Source organism: Peromyscus leucopus, chromosome 9 (genome assembly GCF_004664715.2).
Source record: "Peromyscus leucopus breed LL Stock chromosome 9, UCI_PerLeu_2.1, whole genome shotgun sequence".
Classification (NCBI taxonomy): Eukaryota; Metazoa; Chordata; class Mammalia; order Rodentia; family Cricetidae; genus Peromyscus; species Peromyscus leucopus.
The window spans coordinates 26,530,599-26,555,141 of NC_051070.1; the positions used below are offsets into that span (position 1 = coordinate 26,530,599).

The 24,543-nt window shown below is 36.0% G+C and overlaps 1 protein-coding gene across 2 annotated transcripts in view; it reads left to right on the plus strand.

Annotated features, from left to right (window-relative positions):
- The window catches only part of Dach1 (dachshund family transcription factor 1), a 390,369-nt gene extending 381,549 nt beyond the window's left edge, over nt 1–8,820 (plus strand). For both annotated transcript variants that reach the window (XM_028877172.2, XM_028877173.2), the window contains one exon: nt 6,078–8,820. In XM_028877172.2, coding sequence (XP_028733005.1) covers nt 6,078–6,115 — 38 coding nt within the window. In that variant the 3' untranslated portion in view covers nt 6,116–8,820. The remainder of the gene's footprint in view (nt 1–6,077) is intronic.
- The last annotated feature ends 15,723 nt before the right edge of the window (nt 8,821–24,543 follow it).

Genomic DNA, 24,543 nt, shown 5'->3' on the forward strand with positions numbered 1-24,543 from the left:
TTGAGATTCTAGGGGTTAGCTCAATGATAGAATGCATTGGAAGGGCTTTTTAGTGTGAAACATAGAACTGCCTGTTTCCTGTTAGATAGACAGTCAATAAATTGTGCGAGACCTTGGCTTTAATACCCAAAACTCCCTGAAAATAAATAATAAAATAGTTTTTCTCATGCATTATTTCAAGCTAGCTTAGTAATAAAACATGTAATTTATTTTTATTTCATCTATTTGTGCCATATTATTCTGGTAGATAATACTTTATCTACTTCTTGTACCAGTTTATTGAAATTACGCAGACATATTGTCCTCCCTGTGAGCTTTAGTCTATACCTGTTCACTAGAATAGCACCACCTGCTCATGTGAAAAGTATACAAACAGGGTTTAGGATTAGTTCTCTTCAAATGTAATCCAGTTCTACGGGCTTCTGATTCTTCAGCTATAACCTTAAATTAAAACTTAAAAAATGGTTGCAACATTTTTCAGTTTTTACTTTTTAATTATATTGGAACATAACCTTGGATATATTAGTATTCAAACATCTGGAAATTGCTTTCACTGTTGTTATCTGAATTTCATGAGAAGAAATTATGTTTACTCAGGATCCTCCTATAAACTGCTTTGTGCTGAACATCAGTCTCTCTTAAAATATTTCTCATGTTCAATGTAGACTTTGTGTCTCTGCTTCTTTGCTTTAGCAGTAGCAGAATGTTCTTACTCTAAATATAAAATTATAAAAAGAACAAGAAACAATATTTTCTTTAATTAGCCTCTTCCTTTGGGGGTTTTAGAAGAAGGGTTATGACTTGACAAAGATCCTTCCCATCTGTTCCTGTTTGTTTGCTTTTATTTTGACTTCCTTTCGTTGTCTTATCAAATATCACATGAATCATTAACATTTGTTTTCATCGCTTGTTTTGATTTCCTTTGCTTCACATGATTAAGACATTATGTTGAGACAAGGTTCATGCTAACATATTTTATATTAACTTCATATTCTTTAGGCAAATATTAAACTTTCTAGATATATGATTTTATATGTTTACTTCCTGTGTTAATATTCTCCTCCACTCTACAGTAATAAAGAGTGTGCATACAATGGTTTTGTGAAAGCTGCAACCTTTATGCAAAAGGTAGATAAGAGTTCCTTGTATATGTTTGTCAGGGATCTCTATTCAAAACTAAAATATATATCCATTCATATGTGTTTTTTTTTTTGATATTTTGCAACTGTATACTCTCTTTGTACTGATTTTCACCCAGTAGGGCATGATACTCTTGTTACCACCTGATAAGGCAATTTGAAATTATTGTCATTTACATGTTATCATGTTATAAAATTATGTTAAATAATGTTATTAATATAATGCTACCTCACTGGCTATATAAAACTTATTGTTATTCAATAGTATAATTTTTATGTTGGGAATAAGAAAGGTAGCTCTCAATAACTTCAAATAATAGTACACAACAAAACTGGATCAGGTCCTCTGGATAAGTGAGACAGTTGATTAGCTTGATCTGTTTGGGAGGCATTCAGGCAGTGGGACCAGGACCTGTCCTCAGTGCATGTGCTGGCTGTTTGGAACCTGGGGCTTATACAGGGACACTTAGCTCAGCCTGGGATGAGGGGATTGGACCTGCCTGGACTAAATGTACCAAGTTGAACTCGACCCTCAGGAAAGTCTTTGCCATGGAGGAGATGGGAATGGGGGGTGGGCTGGGGGGAAGGTGGGGGGGTGGGAGGAGGAGAACAAGGGAATCTGTGGCTGATATGTAAAATTAAATTAAATTATAAAATAATAATTAAAAAAACAATTCCATATCAAAAAAAAAAAAACTTAAAGCCCCAAAAGCTAAACTTATTTGTGAGCAAAAGACAAAGATAGAAATTTCATGACAAATTCCCTATTCCTCCAGTCTTTTTCATAAAGGTTAATATTATAGAAAATCCATAAACTTGGTTCGAATATTATGATTTACAATGTTGATATTAAAGTCTGATATCATACTGGATATGTATTCAGTGTTAGATTGTTAGAATGCTTGCCTAGCATTCCAATGCCTTGAGTTCAATTTTTAGGACAAAAAAGTAAAAGACCTTAATTAAGTTCATTTTTATGATGGTATTTAAAATATTTCTTCATTTTGTTATCTGTAGATCTAAATCTGCATCATAATAAGCAGCATACAAAAATTCACACCTGTCGTAAACTATTCAGTGATCAAGATACTTTCCTGTGTAAACCAAATTATGGCTGCAAGTATCAAATCACAATGAACTCTGAAACTATTAGGAATTTGTAATTTAAATAGTTTCACTCAACCCCTACTCCCAAATGCTTTTAATTAGAACAGACTTTTTAATTAAGTACTCCCATGCACTAAGTTTAGCTTGATGATTTCTTCTGTCATATCAACCTCCCATACAAAAGCAAATAATCATTGTGTCAAAGGAAAACTGGGGCATTTTTTTATTGAAACTGGAATATAAAAACTCTGATTTTGATTACAATCTGTGCAGACTAAAGGGAAGGCCCTGCCCTTGGAGCAGAGCAAAGGGAATGAGCCCTTAGGAGGGAGTGCATGTTGGAGACTGAATGTATTCCAGGGTTTAGTTAAGGAAACGATGCAGAATGGAGTGGACACAGACTTTGTATCCCTATTAATATCAGATCACTGCACCTCCGTTTGTCTTCTGTGAAAATGTCTGAGACACTAAGCCTCCGAGCATTCCAATCCTTATTTAGAAAACAATAAGAATACTTTTTTTTTGAGGTTCAGGGAAGTGGAGACTTAATATTTTTATCAGTTCTTTTAGAATTTCATTTGTCTATACAATGCATTTTTCTCATACTCATCCTTACTCCTGCCCTAACTCATCCTAAGTTCTCACCCAGATACCCAAACTGCTCCCAAATCCCTTTCTTCCACATTTTATTTAATTAACCCACCAAGTCCTGTTTGTACTACCCATATTCTCATGGGTGTGGGGTCATCCACTAGAGCATAATCCACCTACCAGGGGTAATGAAAATGTCAATAAAAACTGAATCTCCTTCCTCTAGAAGCCATCAACTGTCAGTGTCTCCTAGTGGGATGAGGGGCTTTTGATACCCCCCTGACTCTGTACTAGAATTTTGAATAATAATAAAAGTAAGTCTGTCCTTGGGGCCTACAAGCCATGAGTTCTTGGCCAGTTTTGTATTATCAGATGTACACTTCCTCCTGTGGAGCTGGCTCTAAATTCAACCAGAAAGCAGTTGTTAAGCCACATAGAACCGTGCCCCTGTTGTTATATACATGGAATATCTTGTCACACAGGTCATGATGACTTTTATTCCTCCAGCATCATACATAGCACCTGCCAGTATTTTGAAGGGAAGTTTCTGATTAAAACCAATTTAATTATGCCATGTAGTATCAGTAAAAGATATGGTGTCTGAAGCAATAAAGTCTTACCATGAGAATATGATAGGCAACCAAGTACAATGGTAATAGCTTGCATTGTTCAGGGGATCACCAAGACAACCTTCACCAGAAAATCAAGAGGAAGTTCCCACATATGGTGCTGAGATTTCAATTTGTCAACTTTTGACTTCTGAAAGGAACACTATCCCTCATGTAAGAAAACTAAAATTAATCTTTTTGAGTGTGTGTGTGAGAGAGAGAGAGAGACAGAGACAGAGACAGAGACAGAGACACAGAGAAAGAGAGAGAGAGAGAGAGAGAGAGAGAGAGAGAGAGAGAGAGAGAGAGAGCGAGTTTATGAAATAGTAAGTTTCCACATGGCCATTTCAAACATCCTTAAGGTTAGTTCTGCTAACTAACCCTTTCTGCTACCCTACTCTCCCATCCATCTCCATACTTAAGACTTAATAACCTTTAATGTATCTTTAGCACAATATGTAGTTGGGAAAATTTAGCTCTACTGATAATAAGGACTCTTTCTGATTTCTTTGGATGAAAGCTTTTATTGATTTGGATTGTGTATCTCATAATACTTTGGAAAAATTTACTCAGTATCCAGACTAGATTTTTTTCTGTGACTACAACACATAGAAACACATAAATATGATATGAGGAATGGTGGTGCAGTACTTGCAGTCGGGTGTATGAATAAAGAAAGTGTGGTGATAAAAGGCAATCCTAGTACTGGAAAGATTACTCAGTGATTAAGAGTACCTCCTGTTGTTTCCTAGCATCTAAGTTGAACAGTTCATAACCTTTCATAACTCTAAATCCAAGAGATATGATGCTCTCTTCTGACCTCTGTGGCAGCCACATACATGTGACATTCACTTATACATGCCATACATATAAACACATGCAAAAAAAATAGTTAATGTTATTCAATAGCATTTTATTTAAAATTTTAAATGTAAACTTTATAATATCCTAATTACTTTTAACACATATTGTTTCTTCAAAAGTTTAACATTTGGGATGGTGAGATGACTCAGTGTATAAGGGTCTGATGATCTCAACTCATTTCCCCTAACACAGAATATGGAAGGAGAAAACTGACACCAGCATTTTGTCCACTAACACCCCCCAACATACACACACATTCATGGTGGAATGCACACACAAACACACACATATAATAAATAAATGTTTTAAATGTTTCAGGAAGCTTCACAGTTGCCACATCAAAACAGTTAAGGGAAGCACTGTGTTAAACCATTCTGCTTCTAATATTGGCAGGAACGTGGCTGTTTCTTTCATGGGACTTACCAGTTTGGACATTTACAATCAATTTTTAAGTTGCATGGACTGTCAAACAAAAGTCAGACACCTTTAAAATGAAATAATTTGAACAGGCAGGAGCTGAAGAGTAAATTAAAGGGAGAGAGAACTAACTTTTCGCACTACTAAGGAGAACAGGTTGAGTATATCAAGACAGAGTGAAGCTTGATGGACTGTAGAACGGTGTGGTCAGAATCATGGTGTTTCATGCCACCATGGAAGTGATATTCTATTTCTGCAAATTACGCTAATGTAAAACATGACAAGGATGTGGAATTTGCACAAGTCATTGTTTTGTGAAGTAAAAAGTGCTTTACTATTGACGGAAGTTTTGTACTAATTACTATCTTTATCTGCTGTAGATTGTGTAACAGCACTTAAGTGAGATGCGTAAATACTTTTCTGTTTTCTGATTTATATTCTGGGCTATTTCTATTTCCTTGTTGTTGGACACTTTCCAGACATTTATACTGATACTTATTTTTCAAAGTGTGGAAAAGATGTTTCCATATCATTCTATCTTCTCTTGTAGCTGGGAATATTTGAAACTCTGTCATATTTTACATACATCTGAAGTTTAGGTCAACCACTGAGGGGACATGATAGAGTGTAATATATCTGAAAAATGGACTTACGTTTTGTTTGTGTTTTGTATTGCATAATTAATTCCCTATTTCTTATTTCTGCTTCATTTAAATAGTTTACACAATATGTCCAAGATTTTACTCCTTTTCATTTCCCACAAAATTGTGCTTTAAGCTCGGATAGTGTACTCATAAATTAACATTTATTTGTTCAGTTCGTCTCACTACAGAGAAAAAAAGCTCTACTTTATTGATGGTGTTAAAATGACGGGGGTGGCTTTCAAGTCAATAGCAACACATGTGCACAGTACTTACATCAGGAATATTTGACAACACCTCTAGGGCACGAGAAGAGGCTCAGGCTTTCCTGACGGAGACACGCCTGAGTGCATGCCCAGAAAATTTGGTTCTGCAAGCTTGGTAGAAGTAATTGTCATTCAACAGAAAGTTACTGGCTTTGCATATCAGTAATTCACATACACACATACCCTTATCTATTTTCTGAGTGGTCTGGAACTGATATCATTGTAGCAAATATATATTAATGAGAACTACAAATTCTGTATCCTCCTTGATCCTGTGAACTCGTGTAATTATGAAATTAGTTTTGAGGGTATGTGAAAACTGTTACATCCTAAGTAAGTGAAAGTAAGCTAAAAACCAGAATTTCATACCAAATCTCATATTTCTTATATCCATATTTATCCCTCAAATACTATGTCATTAATTATTTTTATCATTTGTTTTAGATGGAAGACTGTATTTGAAAACTACCGTCATGTACTGAATCTTTCCTGTTGAAGAAATCCCTCCTTTATTACAGAACTCTGGAGTCAGACATTACTCGTTGGAAAGTTCAGGAAAACATAAACAGTCCATATAAAGAAACTTCTTCAATTTTGTGTGTTAATGTTCTTTAACATTTAAGTACTCCACAAAAGCAGAAAAGTTTCCGGCATTGATTTTTCCACCTGTGGTTCATACCAGAGACTGAAAATGTTTATAAATGTACACACACCAATCTTCTTACAGCTAATAACTCACCTGTGCTGCTGGACACTTGTGTACAGAGTTAACCATGGGTCTGAGGAAGACCTAGCTTTGGTTTGTTTTCTTTTTGTTCCTCTTAATGGAATGAACCACTTTTTCCTTTTCTGAAAATTCTGTAACTGAGTGCATCAACAGACTTTATCGCAGTGTTCACCCAGACTTACAGAACTGTGTCCCATGGAAACCAGCAAGAACACATGGTGATGAATCTGTAAGGGGCGCTGAGGATTCTGGTGGGGAATGAGAGAAGTGAGAGTATTCTGTTACGTTCAATTTTAAACTCTGTAATTGCGGATTTTCTCCCGAAAACTTTTTTCATATACTTTCTGAAAGACCAACAAATGTATGTTAACAGCTCAATGAAATGACATTTTGCAAATCTGAAGCAGAAGCATTGACAATAAGCCAAAAGGTTTCACTGGTGGTCTCTTTTTCTTAAAGATTAAAAAAATATATATAAATATATATATAAATATAACATGTTTTCATTCCAAACTGGTAGTGGTATATAGGATTAAAAACAATAACGTTGCTTCTTACTCAAACTGTTGGTCACATGTACAGTATATAAACATAAAACTCACAGGAAGGTATTATGTATGCAGTAGTATACTAGTGTTTAGGAAATGAAAATTTTAGAAAATATGTTTTGTCACCCTGTTGGTCAGAAAGACGTCTTTCTGGTTTTAACGCATGCAGGCATGTAAATATTTGTCTGGAGTCACAGTATTAATGAATGAGATCTTATGTATCTGGTGACATCAGAACTTTGTGTCGGCCACTTTTATTTGTATATTGATCCCTAGTGAGTGCCCCCAACTTCACTACAGAGGATGAATTGTGGCTGGCCAGTAAATCAAAACACCAGAGATATTTTTATATGTTAATGTCATATTATGTTAATGTTGCTGAAAAACAAAACTCAACAAGCCCTTGGTGTATTGGTCCGATACCATGTAGCCCTGAGTGATGAAGCTAAACTGTGCTGTGCTTCCCACCCTCTTCAGAGGGAAGGGTGGCTTCGTGTTATTTTTACTGTCTTTTTGAAAGTTACAGTATGTGTTTTCACATTTGTGCATATAACTGGAAGGAAAGCTGCAAACAGTGCTATTCCATGCTGAAGTTACCTTTGTTTTTACACGATGGAAGTGACACTTCTAAAGACTCATGGGAATCAGTGCAGCGGCTGTACATTTTATGGTTTTTCTGTCATCTTAAAATTTTATAATGTAACATTTTTATTACCATAAAACAACAAAGTAATAAGTCTGAGGAAGCTAGCTTCAGTGTTTAAAGATAGTTCTGACTGGGTAATCACTATTTGGTTAAGAAAAAATTTCCCATTATGGATATGTGTCACTATGCTTCTGTGCTTTTTAGGTCTCCCTTGAAGTTCTGAAACATAACGAATTCTTGGCTGTAACTTGCTATTAACCAGTTAAGTCCATTTTTCATACAATAAAGGGTTATATGTACAGTTCTTCTTTTAGCTTGCTTTAAAAGGGAGTAATGTTTTAATTTAAAATATTGTTAGTAACTGCTTTGTAGAAACTTGGTTTGCTGAGCATAATTCTTCCATGATCATGTTTTGTTGTTTGAGGAAAAGAGATTCTATTCCTACTTACATGTATTTTTGTTTGTTTTTCCCCTACATACAGTCCTTAAAAGATTACAACACTTAAAATTAGAGGGACTTGTGTCAAGCTTTGGAGTCATACATTGGCAGACTTTTTTTTTTAAGCCTACAATTTACATAGGTAGTCGAGTTGGCCATTGCTCTGCTCGTGGCCTGGAGTCACCTGTTAAGTGGGGTAAATGGTTTTAAAATACATACATGAAAGACCACTGAGAATGCTTTAGTGTTTGGTTCAACAAAAAGAAAATTTTAGAAGGATTGGAGACAAAAGCTGTCCACTGTATGTTGAGACTCTTATTAATCTGTTGTAAATATTACAGTTCACAAAATGTTATTGTAAGTTTGTAACTTAATTTCCCCCTTTTTAGTTAAGCGGGTTTGTTTAGAAATTTGTGTTTTGGTGTAAGCAAGTAAAATTCTGTCCACTTTATTGTTTCCATGCTTTTGTAATCTTACAAATATTAACGTCTAGTTGTTCTATATTATAACCATATTTGCGCTCTATGCAAGCCCTTGGAACAGAACATACTCATCTTCATGTAGGACCTATGAAAATTGTCTATTTTTATCTATATATTTAAAGTTTTCTAAAAATGATAAAAGGTTATTACGAATTTTGTTGTACAAAATCTGTACAAAAATCTGTTTTTACATCATAATGCAAGAATTGGAAATTTTTCTATGGTAGCCTAGTTATTTGAGCCTGGTTTCAATGTGAGAACCACGTTTACTGTTATTGTATTTAATTTTCTTTTTCTTTTCAACAATCTCCTAATAAAAATGTCTGAAATCGCCTTGTGACTTTATTTACCGTTTGTCTTTATTATAGTCTCCGAAATGCATTGCATCGAAGGAATATTTACTTTCTAATGGGAAGCATCTAAAAACAACATAAGTCAGCTCTTTGCAATGCTCAGGGAGCAATGCTCAATGATTTTATTTAACATGCAACCGCTTCTATCTCTAATATGAATTACTGTGGTGAAAAACATCATAAAAGCACACTCTGTAGTTATTGTTTAACAAGCAGATTTTCCATATTTTGTTTCTTGCCAGCTAAGCAAACTGCCCACATATACATGATTTATTTATGTACATTTCTCAGTTTATGAAGCTGTTATTTGTACCTTTTTCCTTTATCTCCTTATATTCCCATGATTCTTATTTCACAAAGCTTTGTGCTGAATAATGTAAAGCAGACATGTTGATGGAACAAAATACATAATTCCCATATCTGTAAGAATGTGGGTTTGTATCTCTAACTCCATGGTTTGCTTTCAACTAGATCATCAGAAAAAGTACGTCTTGAAATTATAATATCCTTTTAAAATATCTAAACACTTTTATCAATCTTAAGTACAACACTTGAAACTATATTAGGTTGCTATTTCTGTAAATATTCTAAGCATTTATAAGCAAATGGAAAAACTGACTTTTTTCTTGGTCAAAATAAATGACCTTAGTGAATTTCATAAAACAAAATACTAACAAATTATAGTTTTTCTTAGTAAAAATAGAAAATGCTTTTTGACCATTATTAATAGATTTTTGTCTTCTGTCTTTAGGTACTTATGCCAGTAAGACTTATCTTAGAATGTCATAAAAATTTCTGTGAGTTAGTGGAATTTGATAGAAATTTAGGTTTTCCCCATGTGTTATTATTCCAGAATTATCTTAAACTATGAATCAATTGAGCTGCATTTTAAAATGTATAAAGTAGAGATGATAATAGAATCAAAACATTATTGGAATAATGTATGAAGAATAAGTTTACCTCATGTGCATTAGTATAGAAATGCTGAACATTCATTTAAACAGATTCACAGATAAGGTCCGTCTGCTCCCAAAGGTGCTGTGGTACATGTTTCGATGACCAAAGCTAAAACACAGTTGTCCCAGTGAAGCTCTAAGCTGGTTGGAATAGGGACTCTTACAAGAATATGATCAAAATATGCACATATGCCTTTTGCTGTAGTAGATGTCAATTCACATTACTGGAGTATTGGTTGGATACTTTCCCATCAGGTAGTAATCACCTAGTAATCTTTTATTTTTACATTAATCTTCTAGATAACAGTAAAAGTTTATTTGACAAAAGGATAAGAATCTTTAAAAAATAAACACATATTTTTCCAATGAGTCAAGCATCATATCTGTTATTCTTTTCATGTTATTTGATCATGCATTTCAACTGCTTCATTTTTTTAATCAATGATCAAAAACCTTTTAAGGTAAGTAGTGCATTACATCTCAGACAAAAATTATGTTATAAACAAATTCCTGATATGTTCAGAATATTGGCTAGGTATGTGCAATATTTACATCTCATTATTTACCATCTTCATATTGCTAAGTTTAGTAATGACCCCAAATGATTCAAATGCAGCATGTCACTAAATGCCAATTCTGTGCTAAGATAATTAATAAAGAGTATAATGATAGCTTTATTTATATTTTGTCATCTATGAGCTAGAAATGATGAGTTGCACAGTTAATCTGTTAGGACTCTTTGGTTCTATCAAAACAATATTTTGAAAGGTTAAAAACACCAAGGAACTGGTTATAAAGACTGAATGATACAGATGGAACCTCAAGGATATATGGCAGTCATGACCTAGGGGCCAAGGTCCAAGCATTCTCTACTGTCTCCAGCTTTCTACTCTGCCCAGTAGCTCTGACTCTTTCTCGTCTTAGCAGATATGTTTGCTTCTCTTGTTCTTCTATTATTTACTCTTGTATTATCCAAGAGCTTTAGGCTCAGCCCACAGAAGTAAACCAAGCAATTTCTCTCTGTTGCCTTAAGCTAGATTACCTGTGAATGCTGACTGTCCCATGTTAGGATACACGCTTGTAAGGTATGTAGGCAGTATATGAGGTGCGTTTAGGGAATTTGTGATTGGTGTATCCATTAAATTTTTAATCTCTGGATTGGGTCACAGCATCAGGATCCTTCTTAAGGGGATTATAAGGAATACCCAAGGTAAAAACAATCATATGAATCACAATGACATTATAGAATACAATTGGTGGACCTTCTGCTGTGCAATATGAAGATAGTGGTGAGTAGGGAGCCATTTTGAGATAAGCATATACTTTAATAGCCAAATAATCTGTAAAATAATATCTTAAAAAAATTTTATCATCGTAAACTTAATTCTGAATTAAAAATGTGAATCATCTTAGGTAAAATTAAAGTCACATGATTCTTTTTCAGATAAAACTATGAATAAATCTAATTGAAGTTCCATCTACCATATAGGTAGTCATTGTATATACTTCCTCCTTCTGAAGATTTTTTTCTTTTTTAACTAAACATAAATTTTTCTCTCATACAATACATTCCAACCACACTATCTCTTCCCTCCACTCCTTCCATACCACCCCCATTTCCTCTCTTCCCCAGATCAACATCCCCTCCATCTCCCATCAGAGAAGAGCAGGCCTCCAAAGGACAGCAACCACACACGACAAAACAAGACAAAATGACAAGGTAAGCAATCTGAAACAGAAGCTAGACAAGGCAACCTAACAGGAGGAAAAGAGTCCCAGTAGCAGGGAAAAGAGTCGAAGTCACACCTGCTTCCACAGTTAGGAGTCCTACAAAATCACCAAACCAGCAGCCACAGCACTTCTGCAGAGGACCTGATGCAGACCCATGCAGGCCCTGAGCTTGCCACCCTCAGTCTCTGTGAGCCTGTGTGCAGCCTGCTTGGCTGATTCAATGGGCCATGTTCTGGTGTCCACTAACCCTCTGACTCCTAGAATCCTTCAGCTCCCTCTTCTGTGGGGTTCCAAGACCTCTAAAGTTTTCTTTGTTTCCTACCATCTAAGAAAATACCTTGCTTCCCCCCAACACACATACGATCTGCCCTCTGTATCTCCTCTCTAAGAGCCTGCAAAGTTTTGAAATCAAAAGTGATATAAAAGTGTGTTGTTTTTGTCACTGCAGAGGAAATATAAAGGGAATGCAATCAGATGAAAGGAAGCATGCTTTGTGCATTCTAGTCACACTGGTAACTATTAGTCAAGATAGCTAGACGGAGATAGGTCTTGCAAATATAGTGCAATATCTAAAGTAACCTCTAAAATGCTACATTAATAAATTATATATACATTATAGTCAGAAATGTTATAGATTAAAAAGAATTCTTGAACATAGTGAGGCCTCTTCTACATAAACAGTAAATACTTTTCAAACTGATCCAGAGCATGGAGTTTCTCTGGTGATAGTTTCCAGTACTGTTTCTCATAATTTGGCTGATTCTTCAATACTGTTAATTTGGTTAATTTCTCTACCATGCTACTCAACATAAGAGCATTAGTTATATTATACATCTCTATTACTATGGTCTCTATAAGAACAAGGGGTCGTTGTTGCTAGAAATAATTTTGGGGTGGCAAAGAAAGAGATCACCTATTCAATTAAAATGTCTCCATGCAGGGTAGCATTATATTCCCAGAAGCAGAACAACAAGCACTCCAGGGTGAGAAGGGCTCACACGTGATATTCGACAGGTGCTGGCTGTTTCTTTTCCCATTTATCTGGGGTCTAATCTCACAGCTTTTCTCCCACATTGGCTAGTTTTTAAGGAATTGTAAAGAAGAACACCCACGAAAGAAAGAGGGAAGGGGATTACAGCTCCATGTCATCAAGTTCCTGGAATCTAGTAAAGTTTTTAGGTAAACAAATGTTTTACTGGATGAGAGGATTAAAACAGTTGCATAAAGGTTTTACTAGTTCAGGGAGACAAAATGATTTGCATAAGAGTCCTACAAGGTGGGAGCGATAAAAAGATTTGGATTCTTCGTCATGAAAGTCTTACAGAACTTGACAGAAAAGACTATTATGTGGTGGTAATCTAATTGTACTGAAATATTATTTTGATTGTATGTTAATAAATAAAGTTTTCCGGGGATCAGAGCTATTAGAGCCATAGCAAGAGTGTGGCGGTGGTGGCACACGCCTTTAATCCCATAAGATCTCTGTGTGTTCAGGGATATAGCCAGCATTAGAGACATATGCCTTTAAGACCTAGGGGGCTGTACATTCAGACAGTGACGAGGCAGTCATGTGTTTGGGTTTACAACCAATGAGAAGGCAGAACAACATACTATAAAAAAACGAACCGACAGGAAGTAGGTCTCTTTTCGCGAAGCTGGGACAGCAGGAGGAAGGGTGAGATTTTAGCTCTGAGCTCTGACCTCTCGGCTTTCTCTTTTACATTGTTTCTGTGTTTCTTATTTAATAAGACGGTTGGTTACATCAACACTATTATTTATTGTTTCCTACACTATGGGAATGCACCTTTCAATTAAATCTGTCTGTGTATCCTGAACCTAAGTTCATTCATTCTGAATGCCTTATATTTCCCTATATTCATGGGTTGATGCTTTTTACAAGTAAAATCATGGCTGTACAATATATCTTCAGGTGAAATTATGACTAACAAACATCTAGAATTGCAAAAGTTTTCTCTAAAAAAATAGAATGGATAGGATATATATATATATAATAGAATGGATATGATATAATATATATATATATTATTATTATGCTAGCTAACAGGATGTGGTCCTTGTAGTCCAAGAAGAAGAGACTTAAGGAGACATTGGAGAAGCCAAGAATGTAGTAGTTTCCAATCCCACAGTCTAGACATTTTAGTAGTCCCACTCAGTCTGTCACTGAAAGCCTGTAGGATTCCTGGAGAGTTTCTGGTTTTCAGTCTTTATTAGAACCACAAAGTTGAATCTAGTATTGATTAAGGAAAGCCAAAGCAACAAGACATATGACTTTGACAGTGAAAATGGATAGACAGGCAGAAAGCAACATTTTCTTCTTTCATATTCTTTATTTAATCTGGACTTCCATCGGAGGATGTAGCCCAGATTTAAGGTAGGTTATCCTGCTTCAAATAATCTGACTAAGAAATCCCTCATAGGAACAACCAGCAACCTGGATTTTAGTTCATTCCAGATGAAGTCAAGTTGACAACCAAAATTAACCATCAGATAACCTTCAGTTGTCTAAAGGTGTCTGTTAGAGTTTGAGGAACACCCAAGTCAGTGGGGGCATTTTTCAACTGTGCCTTGTTGAATCAATCACATACATTTCTGTTTTGACTGACTCCTCTTATATCTGCTGAGTGTCCACATTGGGCATAGTCACCATTCATTCACCGATACATCTATGCCACATATTCTCACAGTGAGCAGCTAGGTGTTCTTGCTTTGACAAACTCGAGAATACTGAAGCATTCTCCCTATTTAGGGAACTGTCTGTGTGCCTTGTTCAGATTAGTAAATCCCACATACGCTTAACTTGAAAAACTCACCCATGAAATAGGCACAAACCTCCTGGGCACACACACACACACACATAAAAATGGGTACTCTAAGTGGTCCAAGAAAAACATGTTTCCTTTAATTGGCCTCTGTCACCTTGGATAATGTTACTGTACCATTTTCCTATCTAAAGAAATAATCTTAAAATCATTGATGAGGTGGCTGAAATTAAGGAATAGATCAAAACCATTTTCACCATGAGATATGGAGGTCTAATTTTAAAGTTATTCACCAGAAGGCTTTAGTATATAGACTATAGTTTCAATAACACTCTCAAATATAGCGTATAGGCAGACATGCTCATACAAGAGATGAAGAACCACAAAACAGAACTCTCTAGAATCCTTGGCCTCAATAAATACAGTCTTACAGGTGTTGCTTTGTTTCTCTGTTGAACTTGACCAGTTTTTGTCTGCTTTTCTCATCATTCCTTTCTCTGAAATAATCCTAAAATCATCTAGGAACCAAAGTAGGGTTCAGAAGCCCAAAAGAGTTTTGGGACTCCAGCCAGGACAAAATTAAGAGTAGATATATCCTGGGGAGTAAACAGCAGGTGGTCCTGGAGGTGTTCCACAATTAGGATGTCCACATGAAATTTACTTTTGAATATGCTGAGTTTATTCACAAAAACATTCCTCAATTCCATGCTATTATAAAGGTTACAGTAATCTCATGTAAACAGACTTTTCATCAGTGGAAATGATTTGCAGAAAATCCACAAACTCCCACTAGAAATCATCTCAGGTAAGAATGGTTTAGGAGCAAGCTCAAGCTGCATCCAATGTGAGGTCCTTCAGCTGGGATAGGTTTCAAGGATGTCACAGTTGGAAGCCCTAGAAGGTCCTTGAAAGCATTGGCCAGTGGCTAGCGCTGACAAATGGGCAATGGTGCTAATAATCAACAGCCACAAGAGCCAGTCACAGAGTGGCCAGTCTCAAAGTCCCATGACTGACAGACACCACTGAAGAGGTTTGAGATAGCATGTCTCCACAGCAGTTTGATCTAGGGGCAACCTCCAAAGTTTACAATTTTTTTTTATTATTCCAGAAACCATTAATTCTGTGCTTTCAGAGTTCACAGATTTGGCTTGGTTCATTAGCATATCAGCCCCACCTTAGGGTTTGCTCATTAGAATATCAGAGACCGCCTTATGATTGGCTCATATGAGAGCTATCTTATGATTGGTTCCTATCTTGCAGACATTATATTACTCCAAATCACACAAAATGGTTTGCAAGTTACACAGAATGTTTTTATTCTTGTTCCTAACACATATGTTCTATTATATGGATTTAGGGAAATGTAGAGTCCAGTGAACCCACAGCACAAGTTTATCTTATTTCCAGGTCTTTAACTTGGAACTTCAGCATCTTTTACATTCTAGAGCTATGTTAATTAACTTCACAAAATTAGTTTCCAGGAACTGTATATTCTTCAATAGGATTTGGCATTACCATATTCATTTAATAATTAAATTTTTCAAATTTTGAGCCCAGTATCATGGTACACTACTTGAGTCTCAGTACTTAGGAGAGAAAGGCAAGCAGATCTTTAAAAGTTTGAGGCCAGCCTGGTCTGCACAGTGAGGTCTACTACAGAGTGACATCCATTCTCAAAACAGACATTCCAAAATTTGAGATAATCCTGTATTACAGACATTCATAAGAAGTAGAACAGAAACATCTTCAAATTGCCCACAGTAACATTTTTTATAAATAACAGAGTTACAACCAAGGGACTTATCTTGAACTTCCTTTATTTAGGTTTCAATTACTTTCCAAGTACTCATTTATATTTGTGCTTAGTTCTATAAAATATATAACTGTAAACAAATGTTTTCTGTCCCAAATAACTAACTCAGGCTGAACATGAATTACAAATGTTTGGCCTATAGCTCAGACTTATTACTAGCTAACTTATACATTTAAATTGGCCCACATTTCAACTTATGCTTTGCTATATGGCAATACCGTTATTAGCATGTCATGTTCATCTCCTGCCCCCTCTGAGTCTGGCTGGTGACTCCTGACTCCACCCTTCTCCTTCCCATCATTCTTAGTTTGGTCACTCTGCCAATACATCCTGTCTGGCTACTGGCCAATCATTGTTTTATTAAACCAATTCAAGTGACAAATCTTTAGAGTGTACAAAAGAATTATTCCACAGCATATCATACTTGTAGATTCCTTGCTACTATCACCTCAGTCAAGGTACAGAGAAGATCCATGACAGAGATCCTTCATGCCATATTTTATGAGAGCATCTCATAGCAGCCTTTCATCCATTTGATTTTAGGTAGAGGGGGAGGTTTGCTTTTCACTGAGACAGGGTGACAGGGATCAGTTGAGTTCTGAATTTAATCAGTTACTAGCGTTGCTTGCCATGCCTATGCAGATCATATTGCTACCCTCCTGTCCCTGTAGTTTTGAATACAAGCTTTAGTCCTTCTAGTTGCTGAAAAGAAAACTGTTTCACTCATGGTATTTGGCAGTGGGACTAGAGCATTATTCCTGCTTCTGAAAGAGAGGATAATGATATGGAGAACAGGGGTGCTTGGTAGAAGATGAATCCCACATTTGCCCCACTAAGCCTTCTTGAAATAAGGCTGGTATGCGGCTTGGAGTGCACTATGCAGTTTTCCTTTAGTGTTTGGCTCCAGGTTTTGGGATATTAACAAGAAAACTTTTGTTTTGCTATTGACCCATGAACTGACTGGTGCTTTGGGTGAATAAGCAAGGAAATCTTGGGAAAATACTTGAATCCCTTTATGGGTCTATAATGGAGACTTCAGCAGAGATCTCTCTAATGTGTAGATTGGATGAGTAAAAGATTCAAGAAACTCAGTTAGTTACTTTTCTATTGCTATGGTAAAAGACAATTTTCATAACAACTTATAGATGTTGTTTTTAACAAAATCTCAATCATTTGATTTTTCCAATAAAGATTCAAAAACCAGATGATGGGTTCCAATCCTGGTAGCTCAGAGAGTCAGATAAAGTACCCAGCTGACCTTTCTACTCAGCTGATATCCCAGAAGCCTCCTGCCTTCTCCTACATAGTACTGTGGGATGTCTTTCTATAAGCTGTGAATATATGTTGCTCTGATTGGTTGATAAATAAAGCTGCATTTGGCTTATGCCAGGGCAGGATGGAGCTAGGCAGGAAAATCCAAGAGAGAGGGGGGGGGGGTGGAGAAGAAAGGAGAGTGTGGCAGACACTGCTATTCGCCAGGATAAGCAGGATGTAAAATTACCAGTAAGCCACAAGACATGTGGCAAAGTATAGACTTACAGAAATGGGCTAATTTAAGATATAAGAACTAGTTAGAGAGAAGCATGAGCCATTATGCCATATAGTTTGAAAATAATATAAGCCTGTGTGTTTATTTGGGTCTGACTGTAGAACTGGATAGGACACAAGAAAACTTCTGAATACAAATGGTGCCCAATGTGGGGCAAGAGTTTCCACCTAAAGAGAGAACTTAAAAAAACAACTCTAAAATGGAGCTAAAAACAGCTTCTAAGTGTGTCTCTCAGTCCAGCTTCAGCCTGCAGGCTTGAGCTACACTGTGCTGGATTTGCAGTATATAGGCTTGACCTGCAGCATGGCAGATTACTGCCATGGTACATAGAGGTGTCTCAAAGCCATGCAGTATATTATGTGGTGGATTTATCTTTTGCTAGTACAGAAAAAAAAAAAGACATTTCTTGGCTACATGCTGCTGGATGGAGGCATGGACCCACTGCCTTCCAGAGTCAGCAGAGAGCATGGTTCCCAGAGCTGGCAGTGAATTACATCTGTCATGTTGAAAAACTGAAATAGGTGGAGTCAGCAGCCAAGGCTGCTGCTTCAGTCCTATATATGCAGTTTAGCAGTTTAAAATCTCTCCTGTTCAGAGAAGGATAGTAGATTCACAATACAGCAAATTCAGATGGAATGGTTTACAGTGTGCATAAAAATGTACATGGGCATGGAAGAGAGAGGAAAAGGAAGACAGACAATTTTATAAAGAAATAATTGTAAAAAATAAAGTCTTTTAAAGAGACAGTAAAAGTAATATAAAAAATTAGCCACATAAAGATGGAAATCACACACAGTGTCTGGATTATATTGTCTTCGGGATTTTTAACTGAAGAAAGACATTTAATTGTAAAGGCTGCTGAGTTAAACTAATGTGTATATATATATAAAGGTATCTTGACTTCAAAATTTGTGTCTAAGGATATGTGGCTTTGGAAAGAGATTCTGCTTCTGATTTTGCTTCCACAGAAGATGAGAACCTGTGGATTGCTTCCAGGCAATAGTTTCATCAGGCAAGATCCCCTGAAAAGTCTCTGATGACACCATGGCCCAGATGATCCAACATCCAGAATGGCTTCAAGGCAACTGGCTCAGACAATGCAGCCTCACAGACTGTTCCAGTCAGGACTTGACCATAATTCTGAATTTTTTCAGGATCCCCATTAGATTGCCAGTGCCCCAATTCAACAGGAAGTAGTATGAGAAGCTATGCCCAAATTCCAAAAATATTGTTTATAAATGTTTGTTTTTATTTAAAGGGGGTTGATTATAAATGCAATCTTTTTCTAAAGAAGAAAGGAGGATATTATAGATGTGATAGGATAAAGAGCAACAACTTGCTTAAAATATTTTATGTTGCTATGGATTTTAGTGTATTGATAGAAATTTAAAGTTAATTTTGTTATACTGTATGTATATTTCTACTCTTGTTTAAAGTATTATGTTTGTGCATCTCATTTGAAATTATAATGTATACTTGAGAAATACAGATTAATAATTAGTCATTTATGATAGTCAAATTTATAGTCATGTTAGTTAAGTTTTCTAGTTATACAAGATATATTTCAATTAGGTAGGTAATGTTCAAACACTTCAAAGACCTACAGAATATGGCATTATAAATGTTGTAACAAGTCAAACATTCCTGGACAATGAAGCACGTCTGCTCCTGCCAGCATCAATTTACTTCAAAGAGAAAGATGGGTGTTGAAGATACTTTACATGTAGTTTATTTTCTTCTTGGCAAAAATAGCCATTTAGGGAAGAAACTGTTCTAGCCTGGACTGCTTGACAGTATGTTATATAAACTGGACATGCAGGACCCACAAAAACAATGACCACTAAATTTTGCCAAAACAAGGCAAGATGGTCCTTCAGTTTCGGGCTTCACAGAGGAGACTGCCAGACATTCTGTTGGACACAGGAAGAAGTGAGTGAGAGACTCTAGGCCTATAGGCTGAAAATGGATGCCCCAACATTGCAGAGGAACTTTGGATGACTGTCCAGACAGGCAACTGTCTCTGTCATTTCTAGAAATTTGGAAGCTGTTTACAATGCATTTCCTGTTTACTTAGGGATTAAATAGTTACAATTATAATTTTCCTTGGTTATGATAAAAGATAAATTATATATGAAAATATAGACTCACAAATATAGGGTAGATAGAATATTTTCTTTAATTTCACCAAACACAAATAGACTATTGTAACTGTAATTCTTGTTTGATAACGTTTTTGTTATATGTAATTTTACTAGGTTAAAGTTAAAATCTTCCTTTTTGATTAGACAGAAAAGGGGAAGTGCTGTGGGATGTCTTTCTGTATGCTGCGATTATGTGTTGCTCTGATTGGTTTATAAATAAAGCTGCATTTGCCTATGTCAGGACAAGATGGAGCCAGGTGGGGAAATCCAAGAGAGAGAGAGAGAGAGAGAGAGAGAGAGAGAGAGAGAGAGAGAGAGGAAAAAGAAAGGAGAGTGGGACAGATGCTGTGAGCCGCCACCAGGAAAAGCAAGATATAAAAGTACTGGTAAGCCACAAACCATGTGGCACAGTATAGATTTATAGAAATGAGTTACTTTAAGATGTAAGAGCTAGATAGCCAGAAGCCTGAGCCATTAGGCCATATAGTTTGAAAATACTATAAGCCTCTGTGTGTTTATTTGGGTCTGAGCTGCTGTGGGACCAGGTGGGACACAGTAATATTTCTGACTACAACACAGTTTCAACAAACTCCTCTAACTAAATGTCACTCTCTTCTCCTAACTGAGCATCTCTCCCTCCAGACTCCTGACTCCTCCTTACTCTCTGTTTTTTTCTTAATAATCCTAAATTTACTTCCTGTCAACTGGTTGCTTTTATTCAATCCTACTTACAATTATTCATGCAGAAAGCTCTTGGATTAAAAGTGTGTGCTAGGGCTGAGCCACACCACAACTAGAAATAGATTTTTCCAGTAAATAATGAAACCTCAGGGTTCACAGTATGACCAAATGTCCTGCAACATTCCCCTCCCTTTTTTATCTAAATGAAAGTTTTAACTCTAACATAGTTAAGCCATTTACAATAATGAAGCTATTTCTTCTATGCTTTCCACGATGTCCAATTTGGCTGTATTTGGTAGTTTTAGGATTAAGTATTTTTGAGTTCAAGTTCTGCAAAATGTTCGTATCAGTCTCATATGAACTCAGCAATGTAAATTCCCTGAGCAGTTTGTAGTCCAAAGCTGCTTTGTCAGCTTTGTGGCAATGCTGGCTAGGTAGAACACAGCAGTCATCCCAAAGTTGTCCACTGCTTGCACAGAACTTGGTAGCAGAAGAGGAATGGGACAATTTTTCCAAGTGATTAAATCCAGGTGGATTAATTGTTGCAGGGCCCCATTATCTTCTTGGGGACCCCAGAAAGATTATATATACATAATAATCTTATAGATTTTGAGATATTTATACCTTAAGAAAAGTTTAAGAGATTCAGTTGAAAACCAAAAGATTATGAGATTAGTGGCAATAGAATAGTCCCTTATTTTTTTGTTTTCCTTTGTCCCATACCAGGTGGCTCTTTTAATATGAGACAGAGATTTCGGATTTTCCTTTGTATAAGCATGCATGGGTTTGGAGAAGGAAATAACCTCTTTCTAACCCCCAAAGCCTGCTTTAATTTTTAATTTAATTTGGACCACATAAAGACCATTTGCCACTTATGTCTGTAGAGGGCAGCTGGAATAGCATTTGGAAAGCCTCCATGGGCAGGCCAGCCACAAGTTGGGTAAGAAGAAGGGAGTGACTCCCTGGGCTGTCCCACCCCTGGCCCACTTCTGATAGTTGTCTGGCTGGAAGGGGAAGCTAATCAAGCAAGATGGCTGCATGGGAGCTGATGCCAGTCTGTGTTTCCAAGTCCAGATTTCAGACTGGTCAGCTAGAGTTGAGCAATAGCACTTGGCCAACTTATTCTTTTTCTTGGGACATTTTCTTTTGATGATCCATCATTTTTCTTCAGATGTTTCACTTGTCTAGCAGTCTCTGCATTCCTTAGTTGAATGCTTTTATTCTCTTGGAAAGATAAAAGCAAAATTCTGCCTCAAACATAACTCTGGGGGGGGTACTTTTTTGGCAGGTTATATCTTTCCCAGGGTAAAATATTTTTTGGCAACAGAAAAGCATTATCTTTTAATTAAAATTTTTCTGAAATTTTGAAACTAAATATACCTTAATGTGTGTGGATAAATATACCTATATTCCCCTTTCTCTTTATATATAAATTTAATATTTAAGTGTACTTATTTTTATATCACAAAGGATATTCACTTTGAATTTCAGCCTGCCTTTTGAAAGTGGCTTTTAAATTTAAATTGCTGTAATTTGTATGTGCCTGCCTTTGCCTTTAGTGTTAGGATTAGAGGCATATGCCCCCCAAGTGCTGAGATTAAAGATGTGACCCATTGCCTGGCTATGAATTTCTTATGGTAGTTATTCTCATTGGGTTTTCCTGGTTAATTTGGTTCTCCATTTCCCCTTATTTTTTAGCATTTAGGTAAATTTCCAAGCTTTTTGAATGTGTAATCCTATCATTCTTTGCTGACTTACTCTGAATTTGTTCCCAGAGAAATTTTAATATTCTAGTCTTAATTAAATGCAATGTCAATTTGTCCACTATTTCATTATTTTCAGATGTTATTTCTGTCTTGCCTGCATGAGCTACATAAAATTTGATGTCTTTGCTAAGTTTTGTCATTTTCATTCATGCCTCCCATGAGCAAATATATTTGTCATTTATTTGCCAGTTAGTGGTTTTCCATTTGTTGATCATATAGCTGTACCATTGCACCTGCACCATGAGTTGGAGAAGATAGAGATTTTCCTTTTGCTTTCCTAATTATTTGTCTTATAGCCAATAGTGCTATACTGATTTCTGGTTCCTTCCTCAGTATTAGCCATTCCATCATCTCCTGGTCCATAGGCTGCCACTTTCTAATAGTTTTGCGTCCATCAGTGGTAGATAAACCATCAGTAAACTTTGAATTAGCCAAATGTAGCTGAAAGTTCTCCTGTGTCCTGCCCAGCCTGCAGCCACTCAGATGCAAGTAAACATTCAGAGAGTTATATTAATTAAAACCGATTGGCTATTAGCTCAGGCTTACTACTGACTAGCTCTTACACTTAAACTCAGCCCATTTCTGTTCATCTATATGTTGCCACTTGTCCTATGGCTTTACATGTGTGCCATTACATGCTGTTCCTCACTCAGCCTTCCTCTTCCCCGAATTTTCCTTATCTGCTTATCCCGCCTATACTTCCTGCCTGGCTACTGCCCAATTAGCATTTTTATTGATCAGCCAATCAGAGCAACACATTCACAACATACAGAGTGATATCACCAATCATTTCCTCTTTTATTTCTATTTAAAAGGAAGGTTTTAGCTTCAATATAGTAAAATTACATATAATAGAACAGTTACCAAGCAAGAATTACAGTTAACAAAATCTAGTCCATTTGTATTTTGTAAATTAGAGAAAATATTCTTTATATCCTATATTTGTGAGTCTAAAGTTTCATATATAATTTATCTATTATTATAACTAAGGAAAATTATAACTATCTAGTTTTCAACTCCATCAAAGACCTCAGAAGGATATAATATTACCTAAATAAACAAGAAGTGCATTATAAGCAACTTCCAAAAATCTGGAATGACAGAGACAGCTGCCTGCCTGAAAAGTCAACTAAAGTTCTTTTGCAATGTTCTGGCAGTTTCTTCTGCGAAGCAGGAACCTGAAGGATCATTTTGCCTTGCAAAGTTCAGTGGTCACCTTCCTATGGGTCCTGCATGTCCAGTCAATACAAAATTTTGTCAAGCATTCCAGGTAAGAACAGTTTCTTGCCCAAATGGCAACTCCATATAAAGTGTCTTCGATACCCATCTTTCTCTTTGAAGTAAATTGGTGCTGCCAGGAACAGACTTGTCTCACTGTCCAGAAAGTCTGTTTTAAAAAAAATTTAAATGCCATAGTCTATTGGTCTTTTAAGTGTTTGAAGAGTCCATAATTGAAATATATCTATGTATACCTAAAAACCTTAACATGACTGTAAGTTTGATTATCATAGAAGACTAATTATTAATCTGTATTTCTTAATTATTCATTACAATTTAAATGAGTTACATAAACATAATACCTTAAGCAAGAGTAGAATATACATACAGTATAACAAAACTAAGTTTAAATTTATATCAATAAACTAAAATATATACCAATATAAAATATTTTAAACAAGTTGCTACTCTTTAAAAGTGGATGTAATAATCTACCCTTTCTTCCTATTATATCTATACTATCACTTTTTTTTCTTTAGGAAGAAATTATATTTATAATCAACTCCCTTTAAATAAAAATAAACATTCATAAGCAATATTTTGGGAATTTGGGCATTGCTTCTTATACTTCCTGCTGGATGAGGGTGCTGCCAATCTAATGGGGATCCTGGGAAAATTAAGAATTATAGTTAAGTGCTGACTAGAATAGTCTGTAAAGTTGCATTGTTTGAGTCAATTGCCTTGAAACTGTTCTGTATGTTGGATCATCTGTGCCATGGTGTCACTGAAGACCTTTCAGGGCGTCTTGGTTGGTCAAACCATATTAGCCTGGAAGCAATCCACAGGTTTTCATCTTCTGTGGAAACAAAAGCAGAATCTTTTTCCAAAGCAACATATCCTTAGACATAGATTTTGAAATCAATATATCTTTCAAATATACATATTGATTTAACACAGCAGCTTTTACAATCAAATGTCTCTCTGCAGTTAAAAATCCCAAAGGCAACACAATCTGGTTTCTCTATGTAATATCCATCTTTACATGGCTTATTTTTTTTATAATACCTTTACTGTCACTTT